General features: G+C 40.4%; 2 protein-coding genes across 6 annotated transcripts in view; both read left to right on the top strand.

Annotated features, from left to right (window-relative positions):
* HKDC1 (hexokinase domain containing 1) overlaps positions 1–6,937 on the top strand; it is a 49,245-nt gene extending 42,308 nt beyond the window's left edge. The window contains exons 17-18 of the mRNA XM_077125066.1: positions 1,889–2,122; positions 6,069–6,937. Of these exons, the coding sequence (XP_076981181.1) occupies positions 1,889–2,122; positions 6,069–6,213 (379 nt within the window). The 3' untranslated portion in view covers positions 6,214–6,937. The remainder of the gene's footprint in view (positions 1–1,888; positions 2,123–6,068) is intronic.
* Positions 6,938–7,265: 328 nt separating this feature from the next.
* Positions 7,266–18,624, top strand: part of HK1 (hexokinase 1) — a 156,831-nt gene continuing 145,472 nt past the window's right edge. For 4 of the 5 annotated variants that reach the window (XM_077125064.1, XM_077125057.1, XM_077125060.1 and 1 more), the window contains exon 1: positions 8,396–8,538. The gene's annotated coding sequence lies outside the window, so the exon portion shown is untranslated. Of the gene's footprint in view, positions 7,438–8,395; positions 8,539–18,624 lie in introns of those variants that run through there. The other variant, XM_077125061.1, reaches the window with a different exon arrangement.

Genomic DNA, 18,624 nt, shown 5'->3' with positions numbered 1-18,624 from the left:
CAGTTTGTTTATCCATTCACTTTTTGAAGGACATCTTGATATCTTCCAATTTTGAGCAATTATGAGTAAAGCTGCTATAAACATTGGTGTGCAGATTTTTGTGTGTATGTAAGTTTCAACTCAATTGGGTAAATATATAGGAGTGTGATTGCTGGATTGTATGGCAAATCTGTGTTTAGCTTTGTAAGAAATTGTGAGACTGTCTTCCAAACTAGAGATACTCTTTTGCATTCCCACCAGCAATGCATGAGAGTTCTTGTTCCTCCACATCCTTGAAAATATTTGGTATTGTCAGTGTTTTGGATTTTAGCCATTCTAATAGGTGTGTAATAGTATGCTGTTGTTGTTTTAATATGGAATTCCCTAATGACGTCTCATGTTGAGTACTTTTCATATGCTTATTTGCCATCTGAATGTCTTCTCTGGTGGGGTTCATATCTTTTGCCCACTTTGTAATTGCATTGTTTGTTTTCCTATTGTTGAATTTTAAGAATTCTTTGTACATTTTGGATATAGTCCTTTATCTGATGTGTTTTGCAAGTTTTTCTCCCAGTCTGTGGCTTGTCTTTTTATTCTCTTAATAGGTTTTCTTTTTTGACCCACATTTAATGCACACAATATAGTTTCTCTTTCTAGAACTACTCCAGCATATAAATGTAAAAGGAATGAAAGAATTAGATTATCACCATTTTGTTAATCTACTATTTTCAAGTAGTAGAGCTAGGCAATGAGCATCAGTGACAGCTGACATCATAAAAGAGAGAGAAAGAGACAGAGATGTTACTTAGTAATTTTAAAAAGTCTAAAAAAATACAGGTAAACAAATCATAAATACTGATACAGAAAAAAGATCAGTAATCCCACCACATCTAAATAGAATTCTTTCTGCTCCTTTTTATGTGTGTGTGCCAAGACAAACATTTTAAGAAAACAAGATCATATTGAACATAACATTTTACAATCTGTTTCTTCACTTAATATTTTATGAACATTTTCTATGCCATTAAATAGTTTTCTGCAAGGTCATCTTTAATGTCTATAATGAATTCTGTTGTCTGGCTGCACCACCATTTACCTGGCCACATAGGTAACATTCTTCTTCCCTAAGTTACTGCTGGAGGCAGCCAAGGGTATAATTTCACAATATATAGCTGGGGAGTCAAAACTCCATGTAAATACTCTGAATTTACTGTGAGATAATCAGGGCCTAGAACTGAGGCCAGCCTGTCCCCATCGTGGTTGTTTCTCTGTATGTGCTTAAGGTTATAACAGGTACTCATTCTCTAAGGTGATGATTGTATAATCATTGATTCATTTATTCACTTACTCATTGAATGTACCCAGCCCTAGGGTGGCTACTATACCCTCAAAAAGTATGTAATCTGCTTGGGAGGCTAAAGCAGAGAATCAGAAAGCATTAAGTAGGAGGAAAGTTGGTCTTCAGTTGAATGGAGCCATAGTGCTGTGAGCTGTCTTGATCAATGGGAGCGTGCTAGACTTGATGTGAGAAGGCTTGCGTTGAATACTTACTGGGCTCCTGTTCGGGGCAAGCCTCACACACTCTGACCCTCAGATTCCTCTTCTGACAAAATAGGTATCTAGTGTATTGTTTGCTTAATCTAATAATATCTCCTAGTAAGAGGTAGGTATGGACATGCCAAATCAAGAAGTGCTCACACTCTATTTTTTAGAGATGATGGGACTTCCTGGGGGGTGGCAGACCTTGACTCTCAGTTTCTAAGGCATTTAACTCCACTGTAGCCATTGCCTGGACGGCTTTCTTTTCTGTCCTGCTAGAATATCTAAGGATGGGGAATCTATGAGCCATGTTGAGCAGGTTCCTGGGCCCTAAAACTAGGCCCTGACATCACACTCTGCTTTCCTGCAGCGACCGGCTGGCTCTCCTCCAGGTGAGGAAGATCCTCCAGCAGCTTGGCCTGGACAGCACGTGCGAGGACAGCATCGTGGTGAAGGAGGTGTGTGGAGCTGTGTCCCGGCGGGCAGCTCAGCTCTGTGGCGCTGGCCTGGCTGCCATCGTGGAGAAGAGGAGAGAGGACCAGAAACTTGAGCTCTTGAGAATCACCGTGGGTGTGGACGGCACCCTGTACAAGCTGCACCCGCAGTGAGTGCCTGGCGAGAGGCGTGGAGGGGCCTGGGGCCAAGCGCGGTGGACTTGGCATAGCTTCCTCAGCTACAGATCAGGAAGATGCTTCCTGTCTGGTTGTGGGAAGGGGGTCCCAGGTGGTGGTTAAGTCTGAGGCTGCGGAGTCTGACAGATGAGGTTTAAGCCGTGGTGACGCCGCTTCCTAGGGTTATGATGTGGGAATAGTAGCCAACCCCAGATTCCTCATCTGTAAAAGCAGGGCAGTAAATTATAATCCCCATCTCATAGAGCTACGTGGGGATTAAATGAGCTAATGCATGTAAAGCACTTCCCATAGTACTCCATATTGCAAATTATTGTTGCTTTCTTTATTTTCATCTAACCTCACAGAGTTGTAATGAGAATATTTTGCACAGCAAAGAACATTTGTTAAGGATGAATTTTCTTAGCTTAAACTCAATGGTCAGAAGGATTAAGAGTTCCATCAGGCTGCTCCTTTTATCTACCTTATCAACAGACGAGGAAAACATATGGAATAAAAATAAATAAGAGATGGAACAAATGTTAAAATAAATTTAGATGGAAATGCTAGTGATCGATGAAAGGGAGGAGTAAGGGGTATGGTATGTATCAATTTTTTTCTGTTTTCTTTTTATTTCTTTTTCTGAATAGGTGCAAATGTTCTAAGAAATGATCATGATGATGAATATGCAACTATGTGATGATATTGTGAATTATTGATTATATATGTAGAAGGGAATGATCATAAGTTAAGAATGTTTGCGTTTGTTATATTTTTTAAAAAAATTTAAAAATTAAAAAAAAAAAAGAGTCCCATCAGGCAATGTGGGTTTGATTCCTGACTTTGCCATGTAGAAGCTAGGAAGTGTAGGGCTAGTTCTTATTTTCTTTGAGTCTTAGTTGTTTATCTGTAAAAAACGACAAAGATCGTACCTAGTGTGGAGGTTTCATGAGTATTAAGTAAAATAGTGTCTGTAAAGGGCACGGCACATCATGTAAACTCAATAATGGAAGTTATTATTATTATCATTATTATTTTATGTGTCTATGTTGTATGCATTTGTATTGTAGATATATATATATATATATATAGCAAAATTTGCCATTTTAACCATTTTTAAGTGTACAATTCAGTGGCGTTAATGACTTTTACAATGTTGTGCCGTGATCGCCACCTTCCATAGTAGAACTTTTCATCCCCCAGAGAAGCTATTATTTTAATTTAATGTTTTACTTTTCTCTTTCACTGAAGAGAAAAAGTAATACATGCTTATAAAAATTTCAAATCATGCTGAAATGTCTCCATGAGCATATGAACATTGTAATCCTCAGCCTTTACTATGATGCTGACGTAAAGTAACTGACTGGTATCCTGCCTTGATTCTCCCTTTGGGGGTCACATGTTTTAGTGTGGTTCCTACAAATCTCTTCTTTGAGTCAAGACTTGACTCAGGGACAAAAACCACAAGATCATCTCAGTAGGTGCTGCTGGGGATTGAATCATGTTCTTTAAAAGTCATGCTCAGGTCACAGCCCCTGGCCCTGTGGGTGGGAACCTATTGGTAATAGGACCTTTAACGATGTTAGTTAAGATGTGCCCATTCTGGAGGAGGGTGGGCCTCATTCCAATATGGCTGAAGTCTTTATAAGCAAAGGAAATTGGACAGGAAAAAAGAAACCACAGAAAGCAGCCAGAAGCTGGAAATCATGGAAACCCATAAGAGAAAGGAGATGAAGTCTCCACGTGCATTGCTATGGGACAGAAAAACAAAGGACCAAAAGATTGCCGGCAGCCAAACCCAGAATGCCACAGTCTTAGGGGAGAAAGCATCGCCTTGTAGATATATGCCTTATGTTCTAGTTTGCTAGCTGTCAGAATGCAATATACCAGAAACAGAATGGCTTTTAAAAGAGGGAAATTAATAATTTGCTAGTTTACAGTTCTAAGGCCAAGAAAATGTCCCAATTAAACAAGTCTATAGAAATGTCCAATCAAAGGCATCCAGGGAAAGATACCTTGCTTCAAGAAGGCCAATGAAGTTCAGGGTTTCTCTCTCAAGTGAGAAGGCACATTGCGAACACAGTCAGGGTTCCTCTCTCATTGGAAGGGCACATGGAGAACACAGCATCATCTGCTAGCTTCTTCTGGTTTCCTGTTTCATGAAGCTCCCTGGGAAGCATGTTCCTTCTTCACCTCCAAAGGTCGCTGGCTGGTGGACTCTGCCTCTTGTGGCGATGTCATTCTGCTCATTCTGCCTTCTCTGAATTGCTCATTCTCCAGAATGTTTCCTTTTTTATAGGACTTCAGAAACTAATCAAGACCCACCCAAATGGGTGGAGACATGTCATCACCTAATTCTGTTTAACAACCAGTCTTGATTTGGTTACATCTTCAGGGAGATGATCTAATTCTATACAGTACTGAATAGGGATTATTCTGCCTTTATGAAATGGGATTTTGATTAAAACATGGCTTTTCTTGGGGACATAACATCCTTTCAAACCAGCACACCTTAATTTGGGACTCCTCCAAGCCTCAAACTTTTGAGCTAATACATTCCCATTTTATGGTGGTTGTTTTAGCAGCTGGGGAACTAAACCAGGTGCAGAAAAAGCATTTGCCAAAATCTGACAGTCTTTTATGCTAAAAACACTCAACAAACTAGGAAAAGAAGGTAACTTCCTCAATCTAATCTATTCTAATAAAGGGGGTGGGCCCTGGTGGCTCAGCAGGCAGACTTTCTGCCTGCCATGCCAGAGGCCCGGGTTCGATTCCCAGAGCCTGCCCATGCGAAAAAAAATAAAATAATCTAATAAACGGTATCTATGAAAAATCCACTGCTATCATACTTAATGGTGAAAGACTAAAAGCTTTTCTCTTAGGATCAGAAAAAGATAAGGATTCTGTTCTCACAGCTTCTATTCAACATCGTACTGACTCTCCTAGCCCTGCTTCCAGATGATCAAATGATTTTTGACCTTCAATGGGACAGAACTGAGAAGTGACTCTTTACAAGCCATTTTGTCCTTTCTCCCAGGCATGCTGGGGCTAACCACCCTTACAATACCTCCATTGAGACCTCAAATTTTTTCCTCCCACGAAGCAAGCAGAGTCCCAGGGAGTGGCAGTGGTGGGCAGAGGCCACCCCCTGGTGGGGTGTTAAGAGTCTGGCTCAGAACCTGCCCTGGCACGCTGGTCCTCCAAGAGGATCATCTTTGTGTCATTCACGTAACCCAGGATCCAAGGACTTGAGGCCGAGACACCCACGTCTCTGGCAAACACACTTTGACTCAACAGACTGGCATGGGTAACTCTTACTCCCAAGGTGCCCGTTTAAATGGATTAAGTCTCAAAAGACAGTTGAGAGAGGCAGAGGATCATTGTAATTAAGGCTGTGTGTTTGGGGGTGTGGAATTAATGGAGTGAGAAATGGATGAATGGATGGATGGACAAAGCAAAAGGGCAGTATTTTAAGTCATGGAATCTAGGCAGAGGGTGAACAGGTAAGTGCTCATTATACCTTCTTTCAGCATTTCTATAAGTTTAACATTTTTCAAAATAAAAAGTTGTAGGGAAATTTGGAGGGGAATAAAGGTGGATTTTGGAAAAAGACAGGCTTGATTCAAATCCTAATAAACTTACAAGATGTGCAAACTTGAATAAGTTTCTTAATTTCTGAGCATTCATTTCTTTATGTAATGAAAAGAATAATACTGTCAAACTATTATTTGTTATGCTTTGACATTCTGTTGTGTATTCATCTAGAACAAGCCTTGGCATTAGCAGTTACCCAATAAAAGGTAAAAGGTAAAATAACTGCTTAAGAAGCTGCTTAGAGCCCTAGGAAGCAAGCTGGAAGGAACAAACCAGACTGGAGTCATTTATAAATTTGCTAATCCCATACCCAAGTGCTGATGATATTTCTTTTTCTGTTTTTCTTAGCTTTTCTAGGATATTGCAGGAAACTGTGAAGGAACTAGCCCCTCAATGTGATGTGACATTCATGTTGTCAGAAGATGGAAGTGGAAAGGGGGCAGCTCTGATCACTGCTGTGGCCAAGAGGTTACAGCAGGCAAAGGAGAACTAGGAACACCTTGGGTTTGGGCATGATGCCCCTTGGATACTGACCAGCCTCTCCTTCAAACAGACTTCACTTTCTGGATGGCTGAGAGAGCCCGAGGTCCTTGGCTAGCATTTTGTTACTGATTCTGCCATGGCATTAAATGTCATTTCTGTCCGGTGAATTCTGGCCAAAGATGGGCCAACTTGTAAAATCAAAGTATCTGGACCAAGAGATACCTTTCAGCATTCTCCCCTCCAGGTCTGAGCTGTCAGTTCTCTGTGCCTTTGGGACCTGTGGCTGCTGGACTTGGAAACATACAGAGACCCTCCCACATGGCCTTGGCCTGGGATACTCAAGCTGCCAGTTGTAGAAGATGGGGCCCTCTCCTTGTGGGCGAACATTTGAGAGTGAAGAGGACTCATGTAACAAATTGGGGATCTAATCTAACTTGTCCTCAACTTGTTATGTTGACTTCAGATGTAAAGAGAGAACTAAGACTTTGGAGGATTCACCCCAGGACGCAGAAGGGTTGATTGCCAGGGAACCCTTGGCAGGAAACTTCTCATGCTTAAAGTGAATTGTCAGCCCCTGTAGGAATCTGTTCCTTAGTAAGTGTGTGTTATCGAGTAGGGTGCCATTTGGGGCATTTGCTTCTCATTTTGTATGTGGTTTGTGTTGCTTCTTTTGATAGTTGTTTTAAGGATTGTCAGGTGTATGAAATCCATTAGGTGAATAAAAAATATTTGATTTCCTAAGAAACTTTGCATGAAGTTTTGATGGTTCATCTGGGAGGCTTTCTTGGTAACCACACGTTATGCTGGTAGAATGTCGGACATGTGGAGTCAAAAGGAGCTAGGAACATCTAGTACAAACTTCCCACCGACAGTGAGAAATATAAGGACATTTTTCTATTATGTTCTTAATAGATTATTCGAATTTTACTTGAATGAATATTTCTGGTAATGGGGAGCTTACCATCTGATCACGCAGCTCTTGCTTCTAAACAGCTAGACTTGAAGGTTCTTTTGACCTCGGAGCTGACCTCTGGCCCCCTGGAACTTAGCCCCTCCCACACACTCCACTGGTCTCCATTCTGTCCCCCAGAACTATGTGGAATTGATGGGTTCCTAGTCATTTCTCCAGTGGAAGTCTTTGCTCTCTCTCTCTTCTCTGATTCTCCCTGTCCCTTTATGTGACCTTCCTGTGACTTTCTACCTTGTCACACAGGCAAGACCAGCAACCACACAGGTATGAGTTTCTTATTTGGCCTCATAAATTGTACACTCTTTGTCAGATACATCTTTGTGTTCTCCCAGTGAGCTCAGCACTCTGCTGGTCTCTTTAAAACTTTTTGGATGGAGGGATGACTAAAAAATAGAACACTCTGAGAAATATTCCTTGGCAAAAGGGAAGGAAAACTATTCCATTATCATGGGATGTAGCTTTCCAGATCATCCAAGTTAATTTCATCTCCCTAAGGATGTAATTACACACCACTTCAATTCCACAAAGGGTTGGCTGCTTCTTCATTGCCTTAAGATTCCGTACTAACCATCACCATTTGTTGAAATAAGATGTTTAGACAGACAGAACGGAGGAGGCTGAATTTAAGAGGGTGCAAGAGAGGCCAGTTAGAAGGGGATAGATGAGGGAACTGAGGGTTTCCCAGGAAATATTTTTTCATGCATTCAGTAAACATGTATGGAATTATTACTGTGGGTTGGCCTTAGATTTGCCAAAGTTAACTTTTTTATTTTAAGGTGATACCTCTTTTGGGGAAAAGTTGTACGGATTTATTAAACTTTTTGTATTTTGAGGTTACACCTCTTTGAGGAAATGTTTCACTTTTTTAGATTGTTTTTTTTAATAACCGAAAACCTTATTGTCCTTGTTAGGTTACCTTTTCCCAGTCCGTCCCTCCACCCCATCCCTTAATAAGACCCCCTCAGCGCCCCACGCTCTTCCCCCTGATTCTGCTACGAGTGTTTCCCATAGCCATCCTTTTGGAACAGATGTTCTGCCCCAAGAGAGTCCAGTAGCTGTGCCACCAAGTTCTCCCACGACCTGCTCTCAGCGTGTGTTTGGCAAGTTAAAGGAAGTTGTCCAGCCTATTTCCTTACCAGCTCTGGCATCTTACAAGAAAAAGGGGCTTCAAGGTATCTAGGCAACCGTGTACATTCTGACGAATTGATAGCATCATAGAATCCTTGGACCAGAATGGAACTTCAGGGAGGGCAGTGGTCCATCCTGCTGTCCCTTGGACAGGCCAGCCCCTGAGACACTTGGGGCCATGGAGGGCTAACTTCTCTTCAAGGTTTACTAGGCAAGACCAAACATCCGTACAACAAGGTAAACTGTCCTCATGAGAACCTTGCAGAATTTTCCTCATAGGAGGAACATCTTGATCTACATTTTTCTAGCTCTCTGGCTACCTTCTCCCTGTAACCTTTTGACCAGAAAGAGATGATGAATGCAGAGTCAAGAACTGGATTTCTTCCATGACTCTGCTTCCCCCAGAACAAGTGAATTCATTCCCGTATGGCTTTCTTCAGAATCTTTTCTCTTCTTCCTCTTAGCTGGAATGGGCACTCTACAAGAATAAGTACTTGGGTCTCATTCTTTTTAGTATCCCTGGAGCCTAGCATAGTGCCTGGCATGAGTGAATGAATGAATGCTCAAATAGTCACGTGAATGAATTATTGCTCTTTGAATCCCTCTGCCTCGCCCAATGGGATTTGAACCTTATACGCAGTAGACACTCTATAAATGATGGTTCAAGGAATACCAAACCCTACCTCTAGGCACTGAGGACCCAAATAAATGTAAGTCATTATTATTGTCCTCCAAGAATTCACACACTAGCAAGGGAGAAAAGACACACAAATATTTTTAGTGTAATAGAGTAAACAGTATTAAAGTGAAGATGCAATTTCTGACTGTGATCTATATCCTTTAGATCAGGAACACTTAACCTTATGTGTACGTGTGTGTGTGTGTGTGCGCGCGCACCATGTACCCCCTTGGCAATCCTGTGAAAGCCCTGCATCCTTTCTCAGAAAAATGTTTTTAAAATGCATCAAACACACAGGATTATAGAGCAAATCAATGTTACTGAATTACAGTTTTTAAAATATTAAAGTGGGTACACGGGTTGTTCAGTGGTAGAATGCTCACCTTCCATGCAGGAGACCCGGATTCAATTCCTGGACCATGCACTCCCCAAAATACATATATGTATTAAAGTGGTGATATAGTAATATATATGCTTATTTGTTAATACATTATATAACAAGATCTAACAAGGATATAACATCAATCACAATTTTGAAGTCCCAAAGAGTATATACCATATTTTGGGACATGAAAAATTACACAGATATGAAAATAGTTGTTATTTCTACTGGGAGACAAAGTCACAGGTACTGCTACCACTGTGTTAATAATTGTTTTGTTGCCCATGTTCATAAATTTTTCTTTAATTAGGGAAGTTGGAGGTTTACAGAAAGACCATGGAAAAAATACAGAGATCCCATATATCCACTCCCATTTTGCATTAGTATATAGCTTTGTTACAATTGATGACAGACTATTATTATAATTCTATAATCTATAGAATATATGAATTATAAACTCTAATCCATAATTTACATTAGGCTTCACTGTGTTGTATAGTGCTATGTTTGTTTTTTTTTAATTTTATTCTAGCAACATATATACCGCTACCTAAAATGTCCGCTTTAACCACATTCAGATACATAATTCAGGGGCATTAGTACATTCACAACCACATTTATAATTGAAGGAAATGCTGAATTTCATTTAGAGGTTATTGAAAAGAAAATCGTGATTGTTTTCCCCAAAAAAGTTTATGGTCCCCATGACTGTTAATAATTCCTGCTTGAAATGCCTAGTGGAGCTTGGACTTATTTAGGGATAGTGTCTCAGATGGCAAAGAGACAGTGTGGTTTGGACACAGAAAATGGGTTTGGTCTGGTGTCCATCATGTGATGTAGGCATGCTGTTAAACCTTCCTGAACTTCGATTTCCTCAGCCAAAAAAGGTGAATAATACAACGAACTATTGGGGATTGAAGCATTTTCCCCACAAGGTACACGTTCAAGTCCTAACCCCTGGTCCTGTGCGTGTTAACCCATTTGTAAAAAAGACTTTTGAAGAAGTATTATCAGTTAAGGTGTGGACTCATTTGTGAATAGGATCTTCAAAGAACCTATTTAGATAAAACCAAATTAATCATGGTGGGCCTTAATCCATATGACTGGAGCCCTTGTAAGGGAAAGGAAATTTCGATGCAGTCAGTCAGGGAAAGCTGCAGGTAGAGACAGATCGCCATGTGATGAAGATAGAGATGTAAGCCAAGGAGCCCCAAGGATTGTGACAAGCCAGCTGCGGAATGCTGCAGTCTCTGGAAGAAAGGATGGCTTGTTGAACCCTTGATTTTGGATTTCTTTTCTCCAAAACCACGATATAAATTCCTGTTTAAGCCAACTCATTGTACAGTACTTGTCATGGCAGCCCTGACAAACTAAGACACAGCCTAATAATGTTATGCAAGAATTATGCAACCCGATCATGTATAGATGTGAACAAGTTACACCACTTACACACGTGTGAGGTGGTATGTCACAGTTGTAGCTGGGTGTTAGGGGCCCCTCTTCCTACCAGTGTGATCATTATCACTAAAGTCCTTCCAAGCCAATTGTCCAAACATAGGTGGCTCACAAATGGTAATTGAGGGGGTGGGGGGAACAGGCTTTTCTCCCAACCCCTGCCTTCCATCCCCACTTTCCTGAAGTGCTGGAAAGTTGAAGCTGCAACAACTATTATCCTGCCCTTTTCACAGCTGAAACTATTGGTGAACCATATTTTATTAAAAGGGAGGACTTGGGAGAGGTTGAATAATAATAGAGGTCTGGTATCTATTTGGTTATTTTTTATGATTTCAAGTTTTGTTTCATGTTCTTAGTCTCCTTTATCTCATTAAGTATATTTATCATCCTTATTTTATACTTCTGTTAGCCTCAAAAATCTCCTCTGGTCAGTATTTTGAATTTGAGCTTTAATCTGTTAGCAAAAAGCAACACCAGGAGGAAATATTTCACTAGATTATCATCTACCAGCCTTGGGGATGGGCCAGTGAATGCCTAAGGTTAGCTAAGCCTTACCTGCTTTCCAGCTCTGTCACCAGGTTGGCCTTTTGCCTTGATCTTCCTCCTTGGACATCTGTACTGGAGACCTGAACTATTACCTCCCCCAGGGAAGGAGCAGGAAGTGATAGGCTCAGGTTCCATGTAGGGAGAGGCAGGAGCAGAATTGAAACCACTCCTCTCTAACTTTCACCTTTTCTACCTACAGAAACAGCCAATTCATATGGTGCAATGGAAGTGTTGCTTTGGTGATGGTGGTGGTAATATTAAAGGAATAATACTGCAAACACTACTCTGTATCTAGCTATTTTTTGCTTAACAATATATCATGGATAACCACTGTCATGGTCAGGTTCATGTGTCAACTTGGCCAAGTGGTGGTACCTATTTGTCTGGTTGGGCCAGTGCTGGCTGGTCTGTTGCTATGAGGACATTTCATAGAATTAAATCATGATCACGTCAGCTGCATCCACAGCTGATTCTGTTTGTAATCAGCCAAGAGGAGTGCCTTCTGCAATGAGTGATGCTCAATCTAATCACTGGAAGCCTTTTAAGGAGGATTCAGAAGAGACAGGCTCTCTTCCTGCTTTGGAAGAGAGTTCATCTAGGCCCTCCATGGGAATCATCAGCTTCACAGCCTGCCCTGCAGTTTTTGGACTCTGCGTTCCCACGGTTATGTGAGACACTTTTTTTTTTTTTTTATTAATTAAAAAAAGAATTAACAAAACAATTAGAAATCATTCCAATCTACATGTACAATCAGTAATTCTTAATAACATCACATAGTTGCATATTCATCATTTCTTAGTACATTTGCATCGATTTAGAAAAAGAAATAAAAAGACAACAGAATAAGAATTAAAACAATAATAGAAAGAAAAAAAAAACAAAAAACCTATACCTCACATGCAGCTTCATTCAGTGTTTTAACATAATTGCATTACAATTGGGTAGTATTGTGCTGTCCATTTCTGAGTTTTTATATCCAGTCCCGTTGTACAGTCTGTATCCCTTCAGCTCCAATTATCCCTTCTCTTTTTTTTTTTTTTTTTAATTAACGGAAAAAAAGAAATTAACCCAACATTTAGAGATCATACCATTCTACATATGCAATCATTAATTCTTAACATCATCACATAGATGCATGATCATCATTTCTTAGTACATTTGCATTGGTTTAGAAGAACTAGCAACATAACCGAAAAAGATATAGAATGTTAATATAGAGAAAAAAATAAAAGTAATAATAGTAAAATCAAAACAAAACAAAACAAAACAAAACAAAAACCTATAGCTCAGATGCAGCTTCATTCAGTGTTTTAACATGATTACTTTACAATTAGGTATTATTGTGCTGTCCATTTTTGAGTTTTTGTATCTAGTCCTGTTGCACAGTCTGTATCCCTTCAGCTTCAATTACCCATTGTCTTACCCTGTTTCTAACTCCTGCTGAACTCTGTTACCAATGACATATTTCAAGTTTATTCTCGAATGTCCGTTCACATCAGTGGGACCATACAGTATTTGTCCTTTAGTTTTTGGCTGGATTCACTCAGCATAATATTCTCTAGGTCCATCCATGTTATTACATGGTTCATAAGTTTATCTTGTCTTAAAGCTGCATAATATTCCATCGTATGTATATACCACAGTTTGTTTAGCCACTCTTCTGTTGATGGAGATTTTGGCTGTTTCCATCTCTTTGCAATTGTAAATAATGCTGCTATAAACATTGGTGTGCAAATGTCCGTTTGTGTCTTTGCCCTTAAGTCCTTTGAGTAGATACCTAGCAATGGTATTGCTGGGTCGTATGGCAATTCTATATTCAGCTTTTTGAGGAACCGCCAAACTGCCTTCCACAGTGGTTGCACCCTTTGACATTCCCACCAACAGTGGATAAGTGTGCCTCTTTCTCCGCATCCTCTCCAGCACTTGTCATTTTCTGTTTTGTTGATAATGGCCATTCTGGTGTGTGTGAGATGATATCTCATTGTGGTTTTGATTTGCATTTCTCTAATGGCCAGGGACATTGAGCATCTCTTCATGTGCCTCTTGGCCATCCGTATTTCCTCTTCTGAGAGGTGTCTGTTCAAGTCTTTTTCCCATTTTGTAATTGGGTTGGCTGTCTTTTTGTTGTTGAGATGAACAATCTCTTTATAAATTCTGGATACTAGACCTTTATCTGATATATCATTTCCAAATATTGTCTCCCATTGTGAAGGCTGTCTTTCTACTTTCTTGATGAAGTTCTTTGATGCACAAAAGTGTTTAATTTTGAGGAGTTTCCATTTATTTATTTCCTTCTTCAGTGCTCTTGCTTTAGGTTTAAGGTCCATAAAACCGCCTCCAGTTGTAAGATCCATAAGATATCTCCCAACATATTCCTCTAACTGTTTTATGGTCTTAGACCTAATGTTTAGATCTTTGATCCATTTTGAGTTAACTTTTGTATAGGGTGTGAGAGATGGGTCTTCTTTCATTCTTTTGCATATGGATATCCAGTTCTCTAGGCACCATTTATTGAAGAGACTGCTCTGATGTGAGACACTTTTATAAATTTTATATTTATGAATATTTCCTCTTGATTCCGTTTCTCTAGAGAACCCTAACTAATATAACACTAAGACTTATGGCATCTTTTACTTTTTATAGCTTTAATAAAATACTATTCATCAGGTACCCCATGTGACAAAAACAGTTTTATAGTTGTTCTAGTTTGGTAGCTGCTGGAATGCAATATACCAGAAATGGAATGACTTTTAAAAAGGGAAGTTTAATAAGTTGCTAGTTTACAGTTCTAAGGCTGAGAAAATGTCCCCATTAAAGCAAGTCTATAGAACTGTCCAATCTAAGGAATCCAGGTAAAGATACCTTGGTTCAAGAAGGCCGATGAAGTTCGGGGTTTCTCTCTCAAGTGAGAAGGCACATGGCAAACACAGTCAAAGTTCCTCTCTCATCTGGAAACGCACATGGTGAACACGGTCAGGATTCCTCTCTCATCTGGAAGGGCATATGGTGAACATGGCATAATCTGCTAGCTTCTTCTCCTGGCTTCCTGTTTCATGAAGATCCCTGGGAGACATTTTTCTTCTTCATCTCTAAAGGCCACTGGCTGGTGGACTCTGCTTCTCGTGGCTATGTCATTTTCTACTCTCTCTGAATCACTCTCATTCTCCAAAATGTTTCCTCTTTTATAGGACTCCAGAAACTTATCAAGACCCACCCAAATGGGTGGAGACATGTCATCACCTAATCCAGTTTAACAACCACTGTTGATTAAATCACATCTCCAGGGAGATGATCTGATTACAGTTTCAAACATACAGTATTGAATAGAGATTATTCTGCCTTTTTGAAATGGAATTTAGATTAAAACATGGCTTTTCTAGGGGACATACATCCTTTCAAACTAGCACAACAGTGAACTGTGGGAGTGTAGGGCTGGGTGCACAAATCTGATGGTGGGGTTAGAGGTGGGGAACTAGAGGAAAGGAAATGATATTTCCCAGGGAAACTGACAAGTTAGCCAACTTCCCAGGTCAATTCCATCTTCTTGGAACTGTGTTGCCATTTCCTGTGAGCCTAAGGCACTTACTATAAAGCACTTCCTACTCACACTGTGGCTACCTAATAGTCTTTTCTCGGGTATAAATGTGTATAATCTTGTGTTTTGTCCTCAAATTCTTGGAGAGTTTCACAGTTGTATTCTATCCTGCCACCTACCTGCCCCCTTCTGCTCCAGTACCTGGTACAGAGAAGGCAGCACTTATGAATCAAATTGGAAATCCATCTCTCCTCTTAAAGGGAGCATCAGAGTTAGAGCTATGTGGTCAGTCCCTGGGCCCCCTGTTCTAGTCTGTCTAGATTTCCGAGTCTGCTTGTGTGGTCAAGGAATGCCACTCAGGAGAGGTCAAAGGTGGTCTGTCCTGGGTTTGAAGCTTGGATCTGCTCTATTGGGTCAGTGTCTGGAGTTTTGCACAAAAGGGAATTGAGTTGCAGATCAGATCAGCTGGGAGGTTATTGTGACAGCTCTGGTGCCCCGTGGCCTCCAGGGGCTGGAACCCTGTGGGAGCACATAGCTGGCATTTTTTGTTTGAGATTAGGAAGTTTTTTGCTTCCTCTGTGAAGAGGCTTGAATTCAATGGACTCTTGTGGTAGGATGGAGAATTTTTTTTATTTTTTATTTTTGGTGATAATGAAACAAAGATTTGGCTCCAGTTGTTAGCAGGCCCTCGCAGATGACCTCTCTCCCGTATTTGGTGCAAAGCCATTTTAAGAGCACGTGGCCATATTTTTGTCTGGCATCATCAAGAGTATAAAGAAGCTGTGATTCCAGTTTCAAAGGAATGAGTTTTTATCGTCTTGTGACTCTCCAAAGGCCATCTTTATACAAGAAGCGTCAGAGCCCCATTTCATAGTAAGTTTCTTTTTAGGTTTTGTTTTGGCTGATTCTGTGGTCATCATCACTCAATGTCAGACATCATCCCCAGATGGTGGCTGACATGAGAGCCTTCCCAAGCCTGGGGTCCTGATCGGAAGTGGATCACAGGCTGAGAAGTAGGCCCAGAAGTATTTCTTCCTGGGCATCAGTCTGACTCTCTCTGAAATGGGCTAATAATCTCTGTCCTCCTTCTCATGCCATGAAGGATGTTGGGAGAACCTGCCAGTACAAATTTGAATGGATCCACTTGATTGCAGGCATGGGAGTATGGCTCTCAAACTTAAGCTTGTTTCAGAATCGCCTGGAGGGCTTGTTAAAACAGATTGTTGGCCTCAAAAGTTTCCAGTCCAATAGGTATGGAATGGGGTTTTGAAAGTTTGCATTTATGGCAAGTTCCCAGGTAATGCCAATGCTATCCACTGTCCATACTTTGGGAATTATTTTTCTACAGCCCAAACTCAATAAATCCCAAATATGGAGGGAGGATTAATAAATACTAGAGTATGTTGTCTTTTTCCTTGTTCTCCTTTAACAAGCCCACCTGTTCCCTACCTCTGGGGCCTCAAATAAAACTCTGACCTAAACCAGTGTGATCCAGCTCCAAGGTCCTTTCCTCTAGGAAGCCTTCCAGGATCCCCCAGACTGGATTAGATTCTATAGGTCCTTATACTTCTTTATGGTAGTTACATCATGTTCTAGTTTGTAAAAGCTGCCAGAATGCAATGTACCAGAAATGGGATGGCTTTTAAAGAGGGGAATTTATTAAGTTGCAATCTTACAGTTCTATGGCCATGAAAATGTCCAAATTAAGGTAAGCTATAAAAATTGTCAAAATAAGGCATCTAGGGAAAGAAACCTTGGTTCAAGGAGGCCGATGATGTTCGTGGTTTCTCTCTCACCTGGAAAGGCACATGGTGACATCTGCTAGTTTTCTTTCCTCATTTCATAAGTCTTCCCGAGGGTGTTTTCTTTATGTATTTCCAAAGTCTCTGGTTGTGTGGGCTCTGTTGGTTCTGGTGGCTCTAAAGTTTTTTCCAAAATGATTCCCATTTAAAGGGTTCCAGCAACAACCCCACCTTGAATGGGTGGGTCACATCTCCATGGAAATAGTCCAAAAGCTCCCACCTAGCAATACTGAATGTGGGTTAAAGGACATGGCTTTTTTGGGGTACATAATAGCTTCAAACCAGTACACCTCAATTCCTAGTTTATAATTGCAATTTTTGTAATTTCTTGAATTCTTTCTTCCCTAGAGACTGCAAGCTCCACGAGGGCAACATTTAAGAATAGGAGGAGAGAAACAAGATGGTTGGGTGGGAAATGGTAATAGTCATCCCTGGGATTGCAGCTCCTTGCCTAGGGAGGAGGAAGGAGGGCGGTGGCCTGGGACAGTCATTAAGACTTTTGACTCACCAGGTCTGCCTGAGCTGCTGAGCCTGGTTAGGTGTTAACACTGCATTTTCTGCCCCCCACCCTGGTCCTTGGTAACCTATATTCTAGTTTCTGACTCTATGAATTTGTCCATTCTGATTATTTCATATAAATGAGATCATAAAATATTTGTCCTTTTGTGTCTGCCTTATTTCACTCAACATGATATCATGATGGTTCATTCATGTTGTAGCATATATCAGGACTTCGATCCTTTTTATGGTTGAATAATATTCCATTGCATGGATATACCACATTCTGTTGATCCAGTCTTCCATTGATGGATACTGGGGTTGCTTCCACCTTTTGTCAATTGTGAATAATGCTGCTATGAACTTCATTGTGCAACTGTCCAAGTTCCTGCTTTCATTTCCTTTGGGTATATACTGTGATATGGGATTGCTGGGTCATATGATAATTCTATACTTCCTGAGGAACCACCAAACTGTTCTTCAATGCAATTGCACCATTTTACATTCCTACCAACAATGTACTAGTGTTTCTATTTCTCTACATCCTCTCCAACACTTGTTATTTTCCATTTTTCTAATAGTAGCCATTCTAGTGGGGATGAAGTAGTATCTCACTGTGGTTTTGATGGATTTGCATTTTCTTAATGGCTAATGATGTTGACTATCTTTTCATGTGCTTATTGATTATTTGTATATATTCTTTGGAGAAACTTGTATTCAAGTCCTTTGCCCATTTTAAAATTGGGTTATTTGCCTTCTTGTAATTGAGTTTTAAGAATTCTATGTATATTCTGGATATTAAACTCTTATCAGATGTATGGTTTGCAAGTATTTTCTCCCATTCTGTAGGTTTTCTTTTTACTTTCTTGACAAAGTCCTTTGATGCATAGAAGTTTTAAATTTGTATGAAGTGCCATTTATTTTCTCTCTTGTGGCTGTGCATCTGGTGTAAAGCAAAAAAATCATTGGCTATAAGAGTCACCCACAAGAGAACCTCTACTGTTGCTCAGATGTGGCCTCTCTCTCTCAGCCAACATGACAAGCAAACTCACTGCCCTCCCCCTCTCTACGTGGGACATAACTCCCAGGGGTGTGGACTTTCCTGGCAACATGGAACAGAAATCCTTGAATGAGTTGGAACTCAGCATCAAGGGATTGAGAAAACCTTCACGACCAAAAGGGGGAAGAACGAAATGAGACAAAATAAAGTGTCAATGCCTGAAAGAGTCCAGACAGAGTCGAGAGGTTATCCTGGAAGTTATTCTTATGCATTAAATAGATATCACCTGTTTACTTAAGGTGTCATGGAGAGGCTGGAGGGAAGTGCCTGATAATGTAGAGCTGTGTTCCAGTAGCCATGTTTCTTGAAGGTGATTGTATAATGATATAACTTTCATAATGTGACTGTGTGATTGTGAAAACTTTG

This window comes from Tamandua tetradactyla, chromosome 13 (assembly GCF_023851605.1).
Source record: "Tamandua tetradactyla isolate mTamTet1 chromosome 13, mTamTet1.pri, whole genome shotgun sequence".
NCBI classification, from domain to species: Eukaryota; Metazoa; Chordata; class Mammalia; order Pilosa; family Myrmecophagidae; genus Tamandua; species Tamandua tetradactyla.
Note: the sequence above shows the minus strand (reverse complement) of the source record. Positions and strands in the feature narration are given on the sequence as shown.